The sequence below is a fragment of the Bos mutus genome, chromosome 8 (assembly GCF_027580195.1).
Source record: "Bos mutus isolate GX-2022 chromosome 8, NWIPB_WYAK_1.1, whole genome shotgun sequence".
In the NCBI taxonomy this organism is placed as follows: domain Eukaryota; kingdom Metazoa; phylum Chordata; class Mammalia; order Artiodactyla; family Bovidae; genus Bos; species Bos mutus.
The window spans coordinates 37,028,744-37,052,527 of NC_091624.1; the positions used below are offsets into that span (position 1 = coordinate 37,028,744).

At 42.7% G+C, this 23,784-nt stretch overlaps 3 protein-coding genes and 1 non-coding gene across 6 annotated transcripts in view; 2 read left to right on the top strand and 2 right to left on the bottom strand.

Moving 5' to 3' along the window:
* Nucleotides 1-8,260, top strand: part of MYORG (myogenesis regulating glycosidase) — a 37,499-nt gene extending 29,239 nt beyond the window's left edge. The window contains exon 4 of the mRNA XM_070375450.1: nucleotides 8,237-8,260. The gene's annotated coding sequence lies outside the window, so the exon portion shown is untranslated. The remainder of the gene's footprint in view (nucleotides 1-8,236) is intronic.
* On the bottom strand, nucleotides 406-11,311 carry NUDT2 (nudix hydrolase 2). 2 transcript variants are annotated; one of them, XM_005903032.3, is made up of 3 exons: nucleotides 11,167-11,311; nucleotides 3,110-3,243; nucleotides 406-1,000 (listed from the first exon to the last, which is right to left on the bottom strand). In XM_005903032.3, exons 2-3 carry the CDS (start codon nucleotides 3,234-3,236, stop codon nucleotides 684-686), a joined length of 444 nt encoding a protein of 147 aa, XP_005903094.1. In that variant the 5' UTR covers nucleotides 3,237-3,243; nucleotides 11,167-11,311; the 3' UTR covers nucleotides 406-683. The 2 variants fall into 2 exon arrangements, with proteins under 2 accessions (XP_005903094.1, XP_014336031.1); XM_014480545.2 differs by having other exon boundaries at nucleotides 3,110-3,239; nucleotides 11,167-11,300.
* A 142-nt stretch (nucleotides 11,312-11,453) lies between these two features.
* The window catches only part of KIF24 (kinesin family member 24), a 71,951-nt gene continuing 59,620 nt past the window's right edge, over nucleotides 11,454-23,784 (top strand). For both annotated transcript variants that reach the window (XM_070375443.1, XM_070375444.1), the window contains exon 1: nucleotides 11,454-11,664. The gene's annotated coding sequence lies outside the window, so the exon portion shown is untranslated. The remainder of the gene's footprint in view (nucleotides 11,665-23,784) is intronic.
* On the bottom strand, nucleotides 17,708-17,779 carry TRNAW-CCA (transfer RNA tryptophan (anticodon CCA)). Its single transcript has one exon. It is a non-coding gene; the product is annotated as a tRNA-Trp (tRNA).

Sequence of the window (23,784 nt, forward strand, 5' to 3'; positions counted from 1 at the left end):
GTACTCCGTTATCTGCGGAGGACTGGGGGACCCGCTGTGGATACCAAACTCCGCAGATGATCGAGTCCCACTGTGGGTCCTCGGCATCTGTGGATATGGCGGGCAGACCCAATTCCTACGCTCCAGTCCCACTCACTTATTTGTCCGTTCTGATAAAAGCCACAACAAATCGGGCACGTTGGTGGGGTGGGGTGAGAGTGCTTGGAGGTCCAGGGACAGAAGAGCTGCCCTGGTCATGTTGGGTCTCCCTGATTCCTCAGCTTTTCTGGGGTACAGTGGTTGGTCCCAGGGTTCCCTCCAGCTAAGGTTGGAGCCCTGATCCACTCTAGTTTTTCTCCACCGCACCCCTATGCCCCGGGCAAGAGTCCATGAAATAAATACAGCAGGTTAGAGGGAGAGAGAAGCTGCTTGAAGTTTATTCATAAATTTTATTCATAAAGTATAAGGAGGTACTCACTGGACCTGGGCTTTTTTTTTTTTTTTAAACTCCTCCTTTCCCTTCCTTTCCACCTAGCTGAGATTCTTGCTTGCTCTCCTCTGAGAGTCCTCAGCTGATTTTACTAGCCTCTCTGCTCTCTGCTATAATGAGCCAAAGACCAAGGAAGTGAAGTGAAGTGAAGGCAGTTCATCTCAGAAGGCCCTGAAAGGATCCTACTGAGGCAAAAGGCCCGACTCTGGTCAGTTCAGGTCGCTGTGGAGCAGAGAAACTGGTGTCCTTCTTGGAGTGCAGCCTTCATCTCCTCGAACTGAGCCAACTGGCAGGCATCCTCCAGCTCCAGCCAGCGGTAGGCTTGGTGCTCGCGGGAGAGGCGGACCTCCACATCGCAGTCCTTTACCTCCGCCAGCCAGTAGATGACGATTTTAGGCTTCTCTCTGGCTACGTAACTGAGCTCCCTTCTGAAGCCCTCAATGATGGTCAGCTGGCCTGCTTCTATGCCTGCTTCCTCCTGGGTCTCCCGAAGGGCTGTTTCCAAGTCACTTTCTCCTGGTTCCACGTGGCCTGGTGAGGAAAAAAGAAGAGGAAGCAAATATAATCGTCAACAAAGCTAGATTTTCCAGGTCAGATGATTTAAAGCTGGGTCTGTGGTGACTTTTCTAGGTGTTGCTAGGCTTTAGCAATATCCTAAACTGGCAGAGAATAGGGTACAGGACACGTAGGGTCTGGCTCTGTGGTGTCTGGGCAAGCCCCTTCCCCACCCCATCTTTGCTACAGAGAGTGAAACAAACCATATATTTGGCAAGTCTGGTCTAGAATGCTGCTCCTCGATGTGGAAGTTGGCCTCCCCCAGACCTCTGCTCTATTTTTCTCTGGAGCTCTCTTCATCCCATGTTCTCAGGGAAACCCTTCCCTGGGAGACCTTAATGTGACCTTCCCAAGGAAGGGTGGTCCTTTCTTGCCAGGTGGGAGCTGGCTGAAGAGGGAGTTCTTCGCTTATAGCCCACAGTGAGGACTTAACACCGTCTGCAGTTGGTGCCCGAAGTCCCAGGGCCAATGGTCAGGCTCTAAACCCTATACCAAGGCACCCGCAGCTGTTTCCAAGTAGCTATCAAGGCTCTTCCAAATTGTTTTCATCTTTCTGAGTAAGGCCAGATTCTAGTTTCATAGGGAAAGTCCTGATGGGAACTTAGACTAAGGACAAGCCGAGAGCCAGTTCTAAGAAAATTTGTTGGCAAGGCCCAAACCCAAGCAGACAACTGCCAAGAAACTGTTGTAAGAGAACTTGAAGCTCTGCAGACTGGGAGCAGCCCTCGGCTTTGCCTCAAGGCCCTCCCTGCAAATTCTCAGCTTGCCCAAGGGGGCCAAGAAGGCCTGAGAGGGGTCTGGCAGCTTCGATCAACACATGGCTTTAACAAGTTGCTGGGGGCCTCCTGGTTTGGGAGCTCCTGGGAAGCAGGAATTCTTAGCTGTTCTCTTCTTAGCTCAAAGACAGGGCTACATCCTACTCTCCTCCATCCCGGGGGTCCCCAGAGCAGCGCCCCAGTCAGCTGCTGCTGCATAGCTCCCACAGAAAGCAACCAGGAGTCTGGACTTAAAATTCCATTTCTGTCCATGGCTGCTGGGGAATTTTCTCTGGAAGCACCTCATACAGCCGTGGACACAAAGCCAGGCAGGTACTGCATCGGGGAAGGCAGGTGGGAGGGATGCTGGTGGGCAGAGAGGTGACGCTGATTCGAGATGCCTGACCTTCCCTCAGAACTGTGTGCGAACCTCTGAGCACACCCCACCCAACAGCATCTATTCAGCATTCTGCCCATCAGTGCTAAGATGGTAACTTCTCCCTCGCCTAAGGCAGGGAAAATTCAGAGATTTCCTTTGAAATCTTTCATCGAGAGGCACCATGCAGTGTGACTCAGGTGATCAGGAGGCAAGTGTGAATATTCCTATTCATAGTATTGGTGACACCTCTTTTTTTTTTTCACTTTGTTTCTCCTCAGTGGAACTCAAATGTGCCAACTGTTTTTCCTGTTCCTACTTCCTTGTTCTCCAACCCTAAGATGTTAGTCGCTCAGTCGCATCCGACTCTGATGACCCCATGGACTACAGCCCGCCAGGCTTCTCTGTCTATGGAATTCTCCAGGCAAGAATACTAGAGTGGGTAGTCATTCCCTTCTCCAGGGGATTTTCCCAACCCAGGGTTTGAACCCAGGTCTCTCAAACTGCAGGCAGATTCTTTACCATCTGAGCTACCAGAGAAGCCCTCCTCCAACCCTGGAGGAGCCTTGTTCACCTCTCCCCCACCTTACTTTCCCTTAAAGTCTCTGCTCCCTTCTGTCTGGGGGCTGTTCACTCTTAACCTGTAGCCCAGTAATGACCTGGCCCCAGGGTCCCCAGCTGCAGCCCAGTGCCTCTTCTCCTTCCCCACCATTCACTGGAGAGGCTGACGCTCTGGTGACTGATACAAGAAAACCTGGTATTCAGTCAGAGTTCTATTTCGGTTCTCCTGCCCTGGCATGTAGACCTCGTATGCAGGAAGGGCCAAGAGTTTCTGCCCACACACCCACCTCCTGCTACACAATCACTGGGAAGCAAGTGCTGTAGGGTGCCTGGCAGCGTGGATTTCTGAACAGTGCTTGGCATTTCCCCACAGCCCACCCCCTGGCCTCCCACCTTTGGGAGGAGTCCAGTGATGAATGCCATCTGATGCTTGTAGCAGTAGAAACTCAATGGCAGTGTTGTCCACCTTGGGGATGAGGCGTCTTCGGAAGATGATCAAGCCACATGCTCTCAGGGCCATGGTCTATCTGAAGGCATAACAAAGATGTGCCAAGTTACACAAAACAGGAAGATCCATGCTGAGGAGGCCGGAGCGGGGCAGCACTCTGGTGCCGGGGAGTCACACAGACCAGCTAACAGTGACCTCATCACCTACATGCTGAGGACCAATGCGGGGAAGCCAGGAGTCAGAGACAGGCCTTTGTGTCTAACTGCAGCCCCCGGCCTCTAGCTGGTAGTGTGGGTCTGTCCCAACTCTTCCGGGTCTCCCTGCTGGAGCAGGGCCCATGTGTGTATGTAGAGATGGGAGATCCTCAGGTGCAAACTCAGCAAAACTGGAGAGATGCTGGGAATGGGAGAGATGCAGTACAATGTCATCATCAAATCCACAATCCCATTTCCCTCAGCCTCCAGCTTGAGACTCTGGAGCAAAGAGACCCCAAAGTATGGTTTCTTTGTATTTTTTAACTTCTATCATTTATTTATTTTGGGGTATAGTTGATTTACAATGTTGGTTAGTTTCTGCTGTACAGCAGAATGAATCATTATACCTATACCCACTCCATTTTAGATTCTTTCCCATATAGGCCATCACAGAGTATTGATTAGCGTTCTCTGGGAAACAATGTGGTTTCTGATGGCTTAGAAGAGTCACTTAGGAATGGTGGCTTAGTGTTCTAAAAATTTGTTACTGATTTTTTTCAGTCTTTTATGTTTTGGAATGTGATACATTCACATGGTCCAAAATTCAAAATATAAAGGGGCAGCCATGGTAGAAAGTCTCCTTCCCATCCCATCAGAGGCAAACTAGCAGAGTGGTCAAGAGTATGAACCTGGAGTCTGGGTTCAAGTTCGGGCTCTGCCACTCATTCACCATGTGATGAGCTCCTAAAGCTCAGTTTCCTCAGCTTAAGACAGGATAATGATAGCTCTCCTATAAAGGGTTGCTGTGAGGATTACATGACTTAACTTTGTCAAATGGTTTAGAACAGTGCCTGCTGATTAATAAGCACTCAATAGACTTCAGTATGCACAGAAAAATGACTGGAAGAGGATACACATCATTAATACTGTTTTCTGGAGGATGAGATTATGGGGAAACTTTCATTTTCTGCTCCATATATATCTATATTATTTGGAAATTTACAGAGAACATTAACTTTATAATCAGCCATACAATAACAACAGACTTTTTTAGTCTTTTCCATTTAGTCTTCTTTCCACTGCAGGAAAAAATGTCAACAACAAAAGACAGGAGGGACTTCCCTGGTGGTCCAGCCTTTAAGACTCTGAGATTCCACTGCAGGGGGTGTGGAACTAAGATCCTGCATGCCATGCATGCAGCCAAACACACACACACACAGACACACCAAAAAACAAAAAACATGGAAGATCCTTTCAGTAAGGCTCTGCTAAAGAAAAACTTGTGGCATTTGTTCCTGCAGCAAATATTTATGGAGCACATACTATGCTTGGCCTTTGCCCTCGCATGAATATAAAATATAGTTTATAGTCTAGTAGGAGAGGAAGACTTTAAACAAATAGTTAAGCAAATTTTAGAACATTTGTCAGTAAGGTCTGTGTTCCAAAGGGAAAATGTATGATTGGAAACTTGACCTTGCCTGAGGGATCAAGGTATGCTTCCTACACTTGATCTTAGCCAAAAGGCCGAGAAGCAATAAGGAATGCTTCCTGAAAGAAACGTATTTGAGCAGAGAAGTAAAGGATGAGTAAAAGGTAAACCGGCAAGGGAAGGAGGAAAGTGTGTTCCAGGTGGAGGGAACGGCATGGACAAAGGTTCCCAGGTGAGATGGCAGAACTGAAAGAAAACCAGGGGCCTAAAGTGCAGTTGAGGTCTGAGAGACTGGCCCAGGCAGGGAGAGGCCCGAGCTGCAGGGCCTCATCTGCAGGATTCCAGTGCCAGAGAAGAAGCTGGTGCTCCTGGGTGCCACAACTGACGCTGAGAGGAGTGGCTGGAATAGGAGCTGATGATCTCCATGGGCCCCTTGGTGCTGCTCAGTCAAGATGAGCTTCCCTGGTGGTCCAGTGGTTAAGAATCTGCCTTCCAAGGCAGGGTTCAATCCCTGGTTGGGAAACTAAGATCCCATGTGCTATGGGGCAACCAAGTCCATGTGCCATGACCACTAGGCCTGAGCTCTGTGGAGTCTGTGCTCCTTAACAAGAGAACCCCCGCACCACAATGAAGACCCAATGCAGCCAAAATAAATAAGAATTAAAATGTGTTTTTTAAAAAATGAGGTAGAGACAAATGTGCTGCTTGTAAAGATTTTCAGACACACTAAGTAGAAAAAGAGTGGCTCATAACAGTATGTAAAGTGTGGATCCTTCTGAGTTTAAAATTCATATATAAACCAGTATCAGGGCTTTTATTAAATGTGGTGTTCTGCTCCCTGGTCTCCAAGGGAATAAATACATGCTGAGGACTTTATTCTGGAAGCCAGAAGGAACCCTGTCACCAAAGAACTAGTGAAGAAAGATTTCAAATTACTGGTTACAGGTTTAGGTAAGAATAGGTACCTGATCCCAGGCCTTCCCATCGTGATGCTCAGAAAGCATCAGCAAGTTACAGGTGTAGGGTACCTTGCCCCTGCTTCAAGTAGAGTCCCATGAGATGGGTGCTGGGACAAGCTTAGGGATCCAAGGCTAGAGGGCACAGTGCCCTGCCTAGGACAGGAAGCCCCTGGGCATGATTTCACACCACTGCTGTCACCAACACTGCGTGAGAAAACAAAGATGCCTCCATGGGGGCCAAGAGAGACAAGCCTGCGGTGGCCATATGGCACCACTGGGGAGAGGGCAGCAGGCCAGTACTGTCCTATGGGGAGGAGGCTTAGGTTAGTGACAAGGGTGCACCCTAGCAAAACTGTATCTCAATAGATACCTGTATTCAGTGGTGACCACAGCTAACAGCCAGACCAGAAGAGCTAGGATCAAGAGCCAGGATCAGACAGATGTTCACTTTCTACCTGTGCTCTGTACCCAGAGAGGACAGAAAGGTACCCTGTTCACCCTCCAATCACTTGGCTTGAGCCAGCTGAACTCTACAATTTCTCCTTCCTTCCCCATCCATGCAACTATCTCCTTATCATTTCAGCAACAACTCAGATGTCACCTCTTCTGTGAAGCCTTCTGGCTTCTAATCCCTCCATCTTCTGGGCCTTTAACACGGCCTGAATAATCTACTACTGTCATGTTTGATAAGAGAAACAGAATACTATAAGAATTCAGGGTAGGGAATAGACCTTGTCCAATCAAGAAGTTGACGGAGAAACCCATGTACCTCTGTCACCTCCGCATCTGGTGTTAGGCCTGAAGTCTCTGTAAGCTGGTGATGCCAGCAGTTGGAAAGGAAAGCTGACTGTGAAGTGGAAGACAGCAAGGAAAACTGGAACCTGTGAGAACAAATCGACTTCTGTCCACTGTCTCCAAGCTCATTGACTCAGGTGACTTGCAGAAGCTGGAGCCCTTTGCCACAGAGCTGAGCGTACACCCAACCCGGGACTCAGAACGGCTGAAGGAGGCGATGCAGCAGGAGTTGGGGAGCTTCGGGCCTGGGTGCTGTCCTGCACCCTAAAGTGAGCCAGCAGATCAGAGTGTCCAGAGGTATGTCCTGCCACCATGCCCAGGATCCTGCTCTGTTCTTCACAGTGGACTGGCTGCTACTTCACTTCAGCCTTCCAAATCTTGCACAAAATTCTCCTGAGGTCAGCCCTAACCTGGAACTATCCAGGAAGGGACTCCTGGGAAACTCAGTTCCAGCTTAGCTACATGGACATGGTACAAAGCCATCACACGCACGTACACCTAGTGTGGTAAATCTCTGCACCTCTGGCAGGTAAGAGCCAGACTGTGAGCTGTCTCCTGGGACCCCGCACAGCAGCTCTCAACAGATGTTCACCAACTCCACAGAACTGTCTCCCCACCTCCCACTCAAACAAATGCTCAGGTTATATTCTGGGACTTTGGGAAATAGCCCAGTGTTTTCCTGAAGAGTGCCATTTACATAAAAGTCAATGGAGCTATTGTTGGAGGTTTTCTGTTTTTCTGGAGACCATGGAGCTGAAACTGTCCTGGGGTTTTAAAGTATCCAGATTTCTTTCTTCCTCTCTCTCTCTCTCACTCTCTTACAGATACACATACACACACTCACCCGGCACACAAACTCTGAGTGGATTCAAACCTCAGGGGGTTAAAGAACACACCATCTAATATGCAAATATGCCTGCAGCCAGATTGCGGAGGTGAGAACTCCAGGCTGACAGCAGGCAATTCACACTTCAGCAAAGTGGCAAAGTGCTTTAGGTGGTTTAAAAAACCCTGAACAAAACCCCCTCAAAGTCATCACAAGGTTCCAGAAGCTAAGGAAAAGCGCTCTTGGCTTTCTCTGTAGATACAATTCCCTCACCGCCTAGGAGGTTGAGGACTTAGGTGCCAAAAAATAATTCACAGGTAAATGTCTATACTGATGTGTTGTGGTCCAATATTTTCATCAAATTAATCAGAGTGCTATTGCAAGCACAGCTCAACCACAGGAGCCGTCACAAATATACCTTTAGAAAGAGCTCTCCAAATCCTCCTGCAACCTGTTCCTCATAGTCTAAAATCCCTCTAGCAGAAACAGTATTTCATCCCACCATGTTATCAATTAAGAATCTACCCCATGCAAGGTTTTTTATCTTTTATAATGCTCAAGACAACTCTTCACAATAAGCATTGTTACCTCCAGTTTAAGATAAGGAAATTCAGATTCAAAATGTTTAAAATACTTCCCCAAACGCATAACTGGTCTGTGAATGCTGAGATTTGAATCTAAGTAAAAGTGAAAAGTGAAAGTATTAGTCACTCAGTGGTATCTGACTCTTTGCAACCTCATGGACTGTAGCCCTCCACACTCCTCTGTCCACAGAATTCTCCAGGCAAGAATACTGGAGTGGGTACCCATTCCCTTCTCCAGGGGATCTTCCCAACTCAGGGATCTAACTTGGGTCTCTTGCATTGCAGGCAGAATCTTGACCATCAGAGATACCAGGGAATCAAGTCTAACTCCAAAGTTTGTATTTTTTTCCATTATACAACTTTGCTTACCGCGAAAGAGCAGGGCTTAGGGCACAAGTGGCCCTGAGAGAGGATACGAAAATGATTTATTAAATCGCTTCCAGTCCCAAAATTCCCACACTTTGATCTACATTCATATGGAGGATTTTAAAGATGTCTAACTGGAATCCTATTCACAGAAGTTTTAGTTGGAGGCTGACATAGATGAAGATCCTGTTGCCCAAAGACAACCCTGGAGGGGTAAAGTGTAGTCTGATGCCCCTAAACTTTGTCTCTCTGATAAAGGTTTTTTATGCCTCTGCTTTTTTTTTTTTCTGGGAAGCTGGAGCCTATAACCACATGTTCAAAACCATACCCAGTAGCCTGAGGGTTCTCAAGCACCAAGTATTGGGGACAAGCTTGATGCCAGCCTTGGACAAGCACACAAGTAACTAACTTGGGGCACTAGTGTCCAGGAAATTTGCCCAGGCTACTCCACTATGAGGAAGAAGGTCAACTCTGCCTGCCTACAAGCAGCTAGCTATGTGACTGCTCAGCTTCTCTTCACATCCCACATCATAATGGTCTCTTCTCCAATTCTCCTAGTCCCTTCTTCCCTTTAGAAGAAGTAAACAGAAATAAGGCTCCCATCCTTGAATAAAGCAATAACATCAACAAAAAGATAAAACTAAAAAAGAAAGAAAAGAAAAACCCCCAACTACCAGAAACTGATGAGTTGAGACAAAGAAAATGTTCCCTCAACCTCACCTTTACCTGGACATCTGCCACTGTTTCAGAGACTAAGCTGCTGAGTCATCTTGCTATCTTTGCTGTTTGGCTGAGGGAGGAAATGGGAGATTTCACCTGTAATGACATGAATACTGGCTTCAAGGATGAAGTCAAAGTCAGACAAGGTTCGGACAAAAATCATTTCTGGTGAAGAACTGTTAAGTGGCCTATTAGTGCCATCTGCTGTACAATTCTGGAAAGCAAACATGGGGAATTCTAACACTACAGCCTGAAAGGATTCATTCTCTCATCTAATGTCTGTTGAGTGTGTCCCATTTGACAAGCAGTGTGGCAGGACTGAAGAGAAGACAGGAAGCTGAATACTAGTGAAAGTGGAAGATATTTAAACAGACAAGTCACCAGATGTGTTTTGTGCATCACAAAGGTATGTGTGAGATGTAAAGACAGCAAAGAATGATTATCTTTAGGTCAAGGGGTACTCCATAAGGTTTTTAAAGGATGACTAGGAGTTTGCTTGCTTGCTAAGTCGCTTCAGTCGTGTCTGACTCTTTGTGACCCTATGGACTGTAGCTCTCCAGGCTCCTCTGTCCATGGGATTCTGCAGGCAAGAATACTGGAGTGGATTGTTATTTCCTCCTCCAGGGGATCTTCCCAATCCTGGGATTGAACCCCCTTCTCTTATGTCTCCTGCATTGGCAGGAGAGTTCTTTACCATCAGCATCACCTGGAAGGCTTCCCTGGCAGCTCAGACAGTAAAGACTGCTTGTATTCCAAGTATTTTCATCCTTTCTCAATCAAAAACAGAACGCACAACACAGAAAAGTATGGCTGGCTTTGCAGTGAGACTTAGCTCCCTAATTCAACAGCATGTTATTTTGAGCAACACATTTCTCTACGCCTCATTTTCCAAATAAGGAAATACCAACCTACTATTAACAGTTGTTGTAGATTAAAATAAATAATGTATATGTAGGGTCTGACATATCAAAAGTACTAAATATATGTCATACTTAACCCCTGTATAAAACATCATCAGAAAGCTTCTCTGTTATGTTTTAATGGCATGCTCTTAGCTTTCATTAACAGTTGAATAAAAAAATGACTTTTCATATTTTCTGCAAAACTGTCTGTGAACACACTGTTCATCACACCATGTACATCCCTGACAGCCCCACAAGATATTTTAATATAGCTACTAGGAAGAAATTTCACTCTTTTGAAGAATGGATTGTTTCCTTAATCATTATTTAACTGACAAGTTTTGAACTAAATTGGGCACTCAATTACAGTACATCTACTGATTCCATTGGCTAATATATTTTCTTATTTCTAGTATGAAGATAATAGCTACCACTTTCGGAAGAGTTACTACTTGTCAGGCATTTTGCCAAGTGCTTTACCTTCATTATTTCACTTAATTTTCACAACAACCCCATGAGGCATTACTCCCCGTTTTCAGAAGAGGAAAAAGAAAATTACAGCTCAGAGATGAGTCTGGGTAGAGACTCAAAAGCAGATCTGCCCGACCCCTAACATCAGTGCTCTCATCCTGGACTGTACACCAGCTACATTTGGCTATTTGATTGCATTCAACTTATTTAATGTCATTCATATATTTATTTATTTTCCCCCTTAAGAGATATAATAGATACATAAGGTCCAAACTAGGCCCCAAGAAAAAAAGTTTTTAGGTAGTAGGACTCTCCTGTGACTTTCTTTACTTCTGTTGTAACTGTCACGATAGTATCCATTCAATAAAGGAAGTAATTAGAAAATATAAAACCTCTCTTGGAAAGTAGGCAGGGTTTAAATAGTAATAACAAAGTTAAAACTGAGGCCCAAGGAAGGGAAGGTATGGCGCTCGGGTCGCTGGGCCCCACACCCGGTACTCTGGGTTTCCGACGACCTCCCCGATCACCACTCGTCTGGGGACAAACAAGGCTCGCGGGGTCCCCAGAGGGCCCCTGCCTTCTCTCTGCAGCGGCTGGAGTCTGGCCTGCCCGCGCCCCACAGCCAGCTGGAGAAGGGCAAGTCCACTCCTGACCCTACAGCGACCGGAGGTTAGTCAGCTGCAGACTCTCATTGCTCCGAGCCTCAGTTTCTCCGCGGAGAACTAAACCCACTAATCCCTCTGTAAGGCTACTCACCACAAGTAGAAGGAGGCAAAAGGCGGACCTTCGGCGAAAACTGGCAGTCCGTCGACCAATCCCAAGAGCTGGGTTGCGCTTTGGGAGACCAACAGCTCGGGGCGGAAGGATCCTGGACCCCCCTCAAAGGTGCGTTTCTCTCACTTAGAACATCGCGAGATTTTCATTTCAGTGGACCGATTGGTTGAAGGACGGAAATTGAGAGTTACGCCCACTGTTTCATCGGGCTTCTGATTGGCCTTCTAGAAGGAAGGCGGTTCATGTCCACGAGTTCCCTCGATGCTCATTGGTGAACGGTGTGGGACTGCCGGAGCGCGGGCGTCGGCGCGGGCGTTCGAACCGGCGCTTGGCGACGTTGCCATGGGGATGAGGCCTGGCCTCAGGCTCCAGCTTGTGACCGGAGAGGGCTCCGGTCGCCCGCCTTGGGGCTCTCTCCTCTCAGCGTTGTCTTCAGTCTTCAGACAAGGTTGACCGAGGAGGAGTTTGGAAGCCTCCGAGGTGAGAAATGCGGAAGAGAATCAAGGCAGGTTGGCCTGGTCTAGAGCCTTAGTGCCTGCCCCCGCCGGAGAGGGTGAGCCGGGCGCGCGCCTAGCGCGTGAAGAGGCGGGCAGTTGTAAAGGAAACCGGGAGTTGACGTCTCCCGGTCGGCCATTCACCCACTCGCCTACTCTGCTTCCCCGCTTCTTCTGTGAAACCTTTTCTGAGTCTCATAGCCCTGACTGGAACCTCTCTCAGAGCGCTTCTGTTCTGCCTTGGGTTATTTGTGTACTTCCGTGAACCCGGTTCTTCTCCCTTCTCCTATGTAATTCTGAAGTCTCTGAGGCAAGGCAAGGCAAGCATCTTGCATATTTCACACATAGTAGATTTTTAGGAAATATTTGTTGAGTTGAATTTAAGTCACCACAAATAGATTGAATTTCTCTCTATGCCCTGCCCCGTTTTTCCTCCCATACAGAGATTAATTTTTATAGAACTAGGAGGGCATTCTAATCTCAATGCACAAGGACCTGAAAGTTCACGGTTGATCTTTCCACTCTGTGTGAAATGGAGAACGTTTTGGTTGTTTACTGGAACTCTTCCTACCTTGTGGCTTTTAGTCTTGGTCTCCCAGTGTTTTTTATTGAACTTTCTGTTAGTGTTGCTTAAAACAAACCATTCTGTTGTTGCTATATGCCAAGAGACATAATCTCAGTTTCTTAGTGACCCACAGCTATTGTCACATTTTCAGTTTGTTTTGGAAAACGTTTTATTTAAATCCTTTTCTCTTTTGTATTTGTACTCTGCTTTTAGTCTCCTTCAGCACATGTAACAGCTGCTCTGGTAGCCTTTCCATTTATCAGGTGTCCCTGATAGAATTGCATTACCAAGACTGTTGTTTCGTTTTTAACTCATAAGACTATGTGTTGCCATTATGCTTTGCTGATTCTTATATCAAAATCATAGCTCAATGCTGACTTTAATAAAAAGATTGAAAAAAGTTAGGTATAGCAGCTCTGTTCTTAATTACTTTCCTATGACAGTTTGAATAAAACCTTGTAGCTAAGTCACAGACCTGTGACATGTAATGGAAGCCCGACTGGGGATTCAGGGTTTGGTCTTGGCTCTAACTCACTCACTATGGTTGGCTTTGCGGGTCATTTAGCTCTTTTAGATTTCTCTTTTTCCATCTGGAAAATCAAAAGGTTAAATTAGATTAGAAGTCCTGTGGCTCTATTATCAATTTAGTCAAGCAGTTGTTGCCAGGTAGATATCACGCACTCAGCCTTCCAGAGACCATACAGCTGGAGGTAATAGCTGCCATTATTGAGCATTTACCATGTGAAAAGCACTGTATCAAGGGCTTTATATAAATATTATATTTTTCTTAGCATAGTACAGTAATGTACTACCCACATACCACTTCGTTAAAAACTTTTGGTTTCTGTTGTAAATGAAAATCTTTAACTATTCATAGTATGGCCTTGGGGCAAACTAGGGTATGGTTCTCTCATCTTCCAATTGAGGAGGAACAGCAGTTTTTTCCTCTGGGCTCCAGTTTTGTTGTTTGTAAAGTGAGTTGAAATATTCTTCTCAGATCTGTTTGCTTTAATTGATAAATTAATCCAGTTTCCTGCACTGGTTCAGCAAACCTATTTATAATTTGTTCAGAGTAGGTCATCAACAGATATTGTTAAATGAGTGATGGATTTCTACTTGTACTTTGAGTGTTGTAATCATTATATACTTCCCAAGATGATGTCTCAAGGACTTTGATGTTTATCATCCTATTAAACAAGAAGACTTTTCCATAAGCATAAACTAATAGGTACCATTCATATTGGAAAAATTCAGTTTTCCACCAGTGTGTCTTTTTTCCCGTGTAGGGAAAAACCACACGTGTCAGGGTTCCCCCTCCCCGCCAAAACAATTCTCCGTGACACCAGCTGGGTGTTCTACAGTTTACCTCAATCCAGCACTGTTTACCTGGAGGTAGTGTCAGATCCTAGAGGTTAAGGGCTTAGTCCCCCAAGACTGCTCCCATACCACTTCAGATACCGGTTACAAGTAGTAAGTCCTCAGATACCCACAACTTCTGTCAGATTTGACTATGAATTGGAGGTTCCCAAGCCCCCTCCTCAGGTTCAATTAATTTGCTACAGCAGCTCCCAGAACTCAGAAAAATGCTGATGTTTACCAGTATATTAAAGGATATGGTAAAGATTCAGATAACAGTCAGATGAAGAGGTAGACAGGACGTGGTCTTGGGAAGGTTTCAAGTGCAGGAGCTTCTGTGCCTGTGGATTTGGGGTATGTCACCCTCTCAGTATGGGTGAAAACACCAACCCCAAAACTCTCTGAACCCTGTACTTTGGGGATTTTCACGGAGGCTTCATCATACAGACATGATCAGTTATTAACTCCATTGCCAGCCCTTCCCCTGTCTCTGGAGACTAGGAGGTAGTGGCTGAAAATTCTAAGCTTCACTTTGTGGTTTAGTCTTTCCATCTAGGAGCTGACCCAGAGTTGCCACTAAGAGATACTCCTAGTGCTGTTATCACTTGGGAAGTTACAAGGTTTTAGGAGCTCTGTGCCAGGATCTCAAGGCAGAGACCAATGTATATCTTCTATTCTTACTCTTTGTTTGTTTTTATTTTTTTGAGTGCTTATGTTATTTGATTGCTTATTTAGCACTTTATTACATTATCCCAGTTAATCCTCACAAAAGCAAAAATCTCTTCCAAGTCCCTATCATTTTTTGCCTGTTTAGCTGCAGGTGACTAGATGAAAAGGTTTTTCTTACTGTAACCATAGCTTTGTCCATAGCAATTTGTTTGTGTGATAGGACCTTCTTTCATTTTCTTGCTCAGAAGCAGTGAGTCAAGGCACTGCCAACTCTGCTATAGTTTTCCTAAGTAATCAAACTATGCCTGATATAAAAGTTTCTATTACCTGTGACTGCAAATGGTATCAAATGCTTTTTTATAGTTTTAAAAATAGTGTAGGGATATTTATGCATTGAATAATTATTGAATGTTTATTATTCCCAGGACTCTTTAGGTTCTAGGGATAAAAAGATTAATAAGACACATTCCTTGACCACAAAATGATATTCTAGTGAAGGAAATAGGCATACTCATAGATAATTAGAACGTAGCTGCAATAATAGAAATATGCAAAAAGTATGATATGAACATAGAAGGGAAATCCAATCGCATCTGGGGAGACCAGAAAAAACTCATTTGTGTTTTAATCAGTGGGTAAGAGAAAGTTAAAGTGAGGTTCCGTGAGAGTCAGAGGAGGCCATTTAAGAGTACAGTGTGAACAAATGCAGGGATAACAGTCTAAGAAGTTGACGGAACTAAGGAGTGAGGTGGGAGAGGAACGGGCTAGACTGTAGAACTTTGTTGTTGTGTCTGACTCTGCGGTCCCCTGGACTGCTGCACACCAGGCTTCCCTGTCTTGTTCTATCAGCTTGCTCAAACTCATGTCCACTGAGTCAGTGATGCCATCGAACCATTTCATCCTCTGTTGCCCCCTTCTCCATCTGCCCTCAGTCTTTCCCAGCATGAGAAGCTTTGTAGGACATGCTAAGGAACTTGGATTTGGCCTTTAGATAGGTGACAGGATGCCACTGAAAGGTTTTAAATAAGGGAGCAGCATGGTCATAACTGTGCTTTCAAAATAATGATCTGGTTCTCTAGTGCAGTCAGTGGCTTGGAGGGGGCAAAACTGGAGGTGAGGAGAGCAATTAAGAGGCATGTGATGATCTAGGTGAACCACCATCTGAGGCCGAACCATTTCTGTGGTAATAGGAATGAGGATATCTAAGGGGAGATGTGACAGATACTTAGGAGATTAAATTGACTGGACCTTTTGATTAGGTTTGGGATTAAAGGGGAGGGAGTCTAAAGATGCTTCCCAGTTTAGCTCTGAGTGTCTGGATAGACCTTTTGTCACTCACCTCACCCCAGCCCCCACTTCTCCAAGGCACAGAGAAATGGAGGAACAGATGTCGTGGGGAGTTAATAGAGTTCGGTTATTGACGAATAGTTTGGATGTTCACTCTTGAGGACATTTTGATGGTGATACCTGCATATTTTTGCTGCAGGTTGGAGGAAAAGATATCTGTAAGATGGTTAGTTTTATTGTGAGGTGAGATAAAGTTACACTGAAATTCTGAAAGTAGCTGGTTAATAATATTGCACGATATCCAGGCCAAAACAACTAGTAGAGATTTCACAAACAATGAGGAGCAGTAGTGTGTCTATTGTAGTCTTTTAAATTACCTGCTTATGTTGAGATTTGATTGGTTAGAACTAGTGGTATAGAATTGTGTAGCCAACATACAGGTATCTGCTGACAAAACAAATTCATATAGCTGTTTTTAATAAATTATCTATGCGTTGGTTTCATTTATATAAAGCGAGGTGATGATAATTGCCATCTCTCACAAAAAGTCTTGGAAGATTAATCAGGTAGCATAATTAATTCAGTTCAGTACAATTGCTCAGTTGTGTCCGACTCTTTTGAGACCCCATGGACTGCAGCATACCAGGCCTCCCTGTCCATCACCAACTCCCGGAGTTTACTCGGACTTATGTCCATTGAGTCAGTGATGCCATCCAGCCATCTCATACTGTCGTCCCCTTCTCCTCCTGCTTTAGTCTTTCCCAGCATCAGATCCCAGTGAATGGAATTGTTTTAGTTGTTCTTTGTTTTCTCAGCATCATTCCTTTAGAAATAATTTCTGGTGCCATTGTGGTAACAGTTCCCAAAAGAGTATAACCCTGAATAAAAGAATCTCTTATCATCGTCATAATTTATAAAAACTGTAATAGTTATTTTTTCTACAACAATATCATTATAGAAAACCATAACTATATATTATATAAAGTTATGTAACAATAAAAATGTAACTATATAGTAATAGCTATTAACCATGTGAGATGTATTTTATGATAAGTATTTTATAACTGCAAAATGGCAACAAATCTGAAAGTGACCAACATCTACAATTGGATTGTACACGTGTGCTGTTGCTTCAGTGGTGTCCGACTCTATGCAACCCCATTTGTAGCCCACCAGGCTTCTCTGTCCATGGGATTCTCCAGGCTTGAATACTGGAGTGGGTTGCCATGCCCTCCTCCAGGCATCTTCCCAACCCAAAGATCAAATCCATGTTCTTACATCTCCTGCATTGGCAGGTAAGCTTTTTACCACTAGCACCACCACAGTTGGATTAGACCAAGATTTAAAAAATAAAACAGCAAGTTTAAACCCAGTATTGGTTACCACCTGTTGTGGGGAAGTCTTTCAAAATTAAACCTCTATATTTAGAGCAGTACTTGCACTGTTTTAAAATAACTGAGTCCAACAGTTTTGTTATGCTTATTTTTAGGTGATTGCTTCCATGCTTTGCACCAAACTTAGAAATTTTAAAGTGTCATAGTGGGGCTCTTGAATGAAATTGCAGTAATTGCAAAGCATTAGCTACTTAACCATAAACCTTGAAACTTTTTTTTTCAGTTGCAAAAATAATCTTTCACAAAGTACTTTTGGGTATAACTCATATGATTTGTATCCCAAAATTCACATCTAGCCTTAAGAATTACATTAGGAATCATATTCTTATCCCTTTGCAGCTGTTGTTTTAAGCAGGTGTCTAGTATCCCTTTCTTAAGACCAATGGTCTATAGATAGAACAATATCTGGAGCTTGAAATAACTTAATTCCCTTGTTGGAGGAAGAGTATATACTCTATTATCCACCTTTTAACCTCCCACTGGCAGTATTGAATTCTTGTGTTCTTAATTAGGGATCTTATGCCTATTGTAGGGTACACAAACGTCTTAACGCAGTTTCATGGAGAATATTGGATTTGTATTGTACGCAGTTACTAACAGTACTGTGTGCCTTTGTTTTTTAAGTGAAGTGAAGTGAAGTCGCTCAGTCGTGGCCGACTCTGCAACCTCGTGGACTGTAGCCTACCAGGCTTCTCCATCCATGGGATTCTCCAGGCAAGAATACTGGAGTGGGTTACCATTTCCTTCTCCAGGGGATCTTCCCGACCCAGGGATCGAACCTGGGTCTCCCGCATTGGAGGCAGACGCTTTAACCTCTGAGCCACCAGGGAAAGAAGTGGTCATTATTACCTAGGGCCAGATGGATGGGTGGTTTAGTACTACACATACTAAAAAGACATATACTTAAAGGCTTTGAAACTTTAAATGGGTGAGCTGTATGGTATATGAATTATATCTCAATACAGTTGTTATATAGATATGTATTTTTTAAGTGGCTATTGTCACAATTTAGGGGAACTCAGATAAAGAAATACTTCTTGGCAGTCAGAAGCTATTTTAGTCCTTGTATAATATTTCACATCGCCTCTGTATTAATGAGAGCATATAGTATGTTCTTATGCCTGCTGACCTGCCTATGTAGTCCCTTACTTTCAGAATCAGTATATTCATTTAAAACGTATATAACTCAGTAAGTAGAAAGTGGAAAATAGTAAGGTGTTTGAAAAGACCACTGAGGTTTAGCCTATCAAAGCTGTGTGACCTTAGGCAAGTCACTTAATCATTCAGAGCCTCAGATACCACGTAAAATGAAGGTGTTGAAGCAGATCCTAGTTCTCAAACTCTGATGTACACAGGGCTAACCAATTAATGGAAATGAATAAAGTTGGTAGGTATAAAGGAATGGGGAGCAGAGGGACTATGGTGTATAGGGTAGTATATGTCCTTCTAAAAGAGTACGGCCGTTACTTAATTTTAATTGTTCCTGCTTTTTACATATTGCAATTAAAAAAATTTTAAACATTCAAGCCAGACTACAAGGTGTGAGGAAATCCTTCATGGGCCTAGTATTATAGCCCAGTCATGTCCAGCTCTTTGCAACCCCATGGGCTGCAGCACACCAGGCCTCCCTGTCCTTCAACCATCTCCCAAAGTTTGCCCAAGTTCACATCCATTGCATTGGTGATACCGTCTAGCCATCTCATCCTCTGATGCCCTAGATCAGCTATAGACAGGATGATCGCTGTTGACGGGAAAGCTGTAGGATTCTTTTTTCCCCGTTTATCTTAATATAAATATTATGTGATACACTCCAAAGGGTATTATGAAGCATATATATGTAAGTTACAAAGCATAATACAAAATGAATAAATACCTAAGACCTAGCAGATAATATCCTGTATTCTCTTCCTGTTCACCATTTTCTTGCTCTTCCATCAGAAATAACCTTTATCCTACATTTTCTATTTTGATGCCTAAATAATGCAGTGGATTTGCTTGCTTTTTTGAAGCCTTAGGAAAAGGGACATTGTTTTTTGGGATTTGTTTTTTTCCTCATGATGTTTCTGAGATTTGGTAAGTTGTTCAGTATAGTTTGTTCTCTTACCACTACTGTATAATGTTCCATTGTTTGAATATACCCAAGTTTGTTTATCCTCCTGCCAGTGGGCGTTCAGGTTATTTTGTTTTTGGCTTTTGTGAACAGTGCTGCTCTGAACATTTTCTGTGTGTGCCTCGTGAAGCTCCCGTGCATGGGTTTTTCTAAGGATTATACCTAAGAGTTGAGTTGCTTGGTTGTAGGCTGTATAAACACTCAACTTTGTAAGATAACACCACACTGGTTTTCAGTGTTCTTTACCCCCATAATCCTTTGTTCTGAATGTTCTCCATAAATCTCCCTTCTTTAATTTGTTTTCTATTCTGCCACACATTTTTCCCCTTAGTGAAGATAACCTGCCTCACTGCCCCTTATTTTCTCTTTCTGGAAAGCCTTATGTTCTCTGCCGTTTCATTAAAAATGTTTCCTCTAACATAATTGAATCATATTTAGAAGTAAATATTACTCTTTTACAGTTACATTATAAATAACTTCCTAAAAGTGCCCTTAAAAGGCTTTTCCATTCAGAATATTTATTTTAAAATTTAATGGTCTTTTAAAGAGCTTTGTAAGTTGTGTTTGTGAGGTTTGATCTAGGATTAATTATATTTAAGTTCTGTTTACTGTGTGTGTGTTTTTAATTACCTCAAAAATGATCTGGTTATTTCTAGCATTTGTGAACTTTTAATTGTTTCTGGGGTTGCTCAGCATAAATAATTTGAAATTTTGTTGTTGAATGGAGTGAATTTTTTTAAACTTGAGAACATGAGTTATTTCTGAAATAACTTTGAATATTTCAAAGGCTGTGACACATAAATGTTACCAACTTTTGTTTTTTCTACCATAAAAGTTACCCCAAACCATATTTTACTTTCCTCTTCATTGTATTGTTTATAACAAAAATAAATACCCCTTTAAAGAATTATTTAGTTTAATATAAAAATAACAAAGATTATTTGATACTATGAAATACATGGACAAATGAATCAGATTTTCTGTTTTAAACAGGGTGATTTATTTAAAATTAGTGAGGGTAGAGTTCCTAATATTCTTAATAAAATGAAACTGGCTTTAGTTTATGCATTATTAGGCTTATATTGAATTACTTCTTAAAAACTATGGACATAAACACCCACCTGGAACATGTTCAGTATGTTCTTCTAATTTATTCAACCAAAGCTCTTGAGATTTTCATTCTGGGCTACAAGAGTCTAAAAAATAACTCAGCCTGTACATTCTTAACAGCTCTTGACCACAGCCTAAATCTCCACAGAAACTTTCAATACATTTTCTTGATTTCTTCCGTGGTTAATTTTGTTTTTGTTAATTATAGACATAAATGTTTTAGGAGAAATGCTTTTCTCTTTTAGATGCTAGTGTAACATCTAAAATTTAATGATACCGGGTTTCTTTTTGGAGTGGTAAAAATGTTCTAAAATTAAATTGTGGTGATGGTTGCTACAACTCTGTGAACGTACTAAAAACTATTGAATCATACACTTTAAATGGGTGAGTTTTATGGTATGTGAATTATATCTCAATAAAGTTACTAAGGTGAACTCCGGGAGGCCTGGCGTGCTGCGATTCATGGGGTCACAAAGAGTCAGACACGACTGAGCAACAGAACTGACGGGGGTGTATTGACCCTTTTTTTTCCTTTTTCTCTTTGATAGTTTAAGTATTTGAAATGGTGAATTTGAGAAACTGAAAATAGCTTGGCTGTTTTAGAACTTGGGCAATTTTCCCCCAGTTTTTCTGATTGACCAGGAATATATAGACCGTAGATTTAGATTGTCTACTTTTATAGTGAGCAAAAACTTATTGGAAATATTGAATAGTCTTAAGGGACTTCCCTGGTGGTTCAGTGGCTAAGACTCTGGGCTCCCAGTGCAGGGGCCCTGGGTTTGATCCCTGCTCAGGGAACTAGATCCCACGTGGTACAGCGAAGATCCCATGTGCTGCAACTAAGACCTGGTGCAGCCAAATAAATAAATACTTTTTTCAAAAAAAGAAAATTGAGATTTTGAATTGACATTTATACAGTCAAGCAGCAGTAGAATGTGATATTTTCTTCAAATTTGTTTCACTATTCATTTTTCTGTTAAATTAGACTGATTTAAGAAAATTTTTCCTTATTAGTAGATGTCATTTAGGTCAGTGAAAAAAGCTATGAAAAATAGTATAATCATTTTAACTTTTTCCCAAAGGCCTAAGAAAGGAAAAATCCTCCAAATTTCAATCTGTGTATATTAAATAGATTTAAACTAACAATGACACTATATGATTTTATTTTATGAAAAATTGCAGAAAATACACTCGCCATAGTGACAGAAAACAAATCAAAGATTAGCTGGGACCATGGGTGGAGGAGAGGATCGACTCCCAAGGGGGCACTGGGAATTCTCTTGATGGAACTGTCTTGGTTGTATTGGTATTTTGATTGATATAGTGGTTACATGAGTATGTATTTGTCAGAACTAATGAAACTGTACTAAAATTGGTCTAGTTTGTTATACATAAATTATACCTTAGTATTTTGATATGTAGCATCATCTAATATGTCTATATAATATATAGTAACTAGGTGTTTGGACTTCCTTGCTGGCGCAGTGGTAAAGAATCCACCTGTCCATGAAGGAGAGGCAAGTATTTGTACAGTTGTTAGCAATGAAATAATACTAAGTTAGTAGAAGCCTACACATAGTACTACTATTAATTAGTGTATTTTGCAAGTGTAATTCCTCTACTTTCGTATCTCTAATCTCTTACCTTTTGATTCTCTTACATATTCAATTTTTTATAAATCAAATAATAGAAACCATCTTTTAATAGTTCTAAAAATGTTCTAAAAATAGTTCTTTAATATGATGTCTTTGTTTCTGCTAAGTCAACACTTCTTACAAGCCAGGTACAGTGACCCAGTGCTGAGTAAGAGCATGGCTCCATTTTTATGGAGTACTTTAAAATTTTCAAGTTAGTTTTACATAAATATTTTATCACATCCTTTGAGAGGGGGAAATGAAACTCAGAGAAACTAAGTGATTTTGCCCAATGTTACACAGCTAAATGACTGAGAGTTATCTGATTCCAAGTTCAGTTTCAGGCAGTTTAGGTGGGTAGAGTTACATAGTTTAGATAGATGAATGAAAAGTTTGAGGGGACATGTTAAATAGTTGGATCTTATCCACATCCTGGAATGTGAATCAGCTTCCTTAATTATGTATAAAGTTGCATGAATTCCCCTTCCAGTTTATTTTCTCTGCCACCAGGATAAGAAAATTTGAATTTCTGCCAACTGGATTTCTTCCAAGACTCTATTTCTGATTGTTACCCCAACAGCTGAGACCTAGCATTCTCTGGGTTTGTCACAAAGGAGCACTGCATACTTGTGGCATTGAACGTGAGTGGGCCCTCATGTAAAAATCTGCCCATCTGACCTCCACTGGGTTTTATTGATTTGCAGGACATTTTCCTGGTGGAGGCAGCTGTGAGAGATACCATGCTGCAGCACAGATCTGCAGGAGGCAGCCATTCTGCTGAGCAGGGTACATAGTGGGCCTCTTAGGGGAGCTGGCAGTGAGCTGTCTTTGCAGCTGCTTTTGATGGAGGCAGCATGGAATAGTGCAAAGAACCTGGGACTAGCCATGAGAAGACCTAAGTTTGAATCTGAGAACTGTTCCTTGAGAGCTATGTTAAAATTTGGGCAACTCACTGATTCATTCTAGTCTTTTTCCGCCTGAGTAAAATGAGGGTGTGACATGTGCATTATGGATGAGTCTCATAATCATTATGCTAAATAAAAGGACCCACATACAAAAGAGAATATATTGTATAATTCCATTTACATAAGCTTTCAGAAAAGCAAACTTATATGTAATGACAGAAACATCATACAGATCAGTTCAGTTCAGTCGCTCAGTCATGTCTGACTCTTTACGACCCCATGGACTCAGCACGCCAGGCGTTCCTGTCTATCACCAACTCCTGGAGCTTGCTCAAACTCATGCCATCGAGTCGGTAATGCCATCCAGCCATCTCATTATCTGTCATCCCTTCTCCTCCTGCCTTCAGTCTTTCCCAACATCAGGGTCTTTTCCAAGGAATCAGATCAGTTGTTGGCTAGGGCCAAAGGCAGAGGGATGGAGTGCAAAGAGATGTGAGGAATCTTCTGAAGGTGATGGAAATATTCTGTATTTTAATTGTAGTGATGGTTTTACGGGTGTTTACAACTGTCAGAACTCATGGAATTGTACCCTGTCGTGCACTCACACCCAAAAGGAGATTTTGAAGCTGTTTCGGAGCTTAATAAGAAAGAATTGAGGGAATTCCCTGGCAGTCCGTGGTTAGGACGCCACACTCCCACTGCAGGGGACATAGGTTCTATCCCTGATAGGGAACTAAGATCCTTGTGCCTTGTGGTTCACCAAAAAAAAAAAGACAAAGAATTGAAATAGATTTGGATTATTTACCATGGGTACAGGAGGAGAGAAAAGCAACCCAGTGAAGTCACAGCTAATGTAACAGGAAAGCTCAAACACTAAGCAAAATCAATAGTCATCCACCTTGACCTCTAACTCATCTTTTATCAGTTTGCTATTTTTGTCTGAATCTTTAGAAACTAGTAATAGTAGGGGACGTTTAAAATCAGACAGATTTCTTAAAATACCTAATTTACTAAAAATTTTTATCTATATTCCATTGTCTGGTCATTCTACTTCTCAGTGATTATTATATCCTATC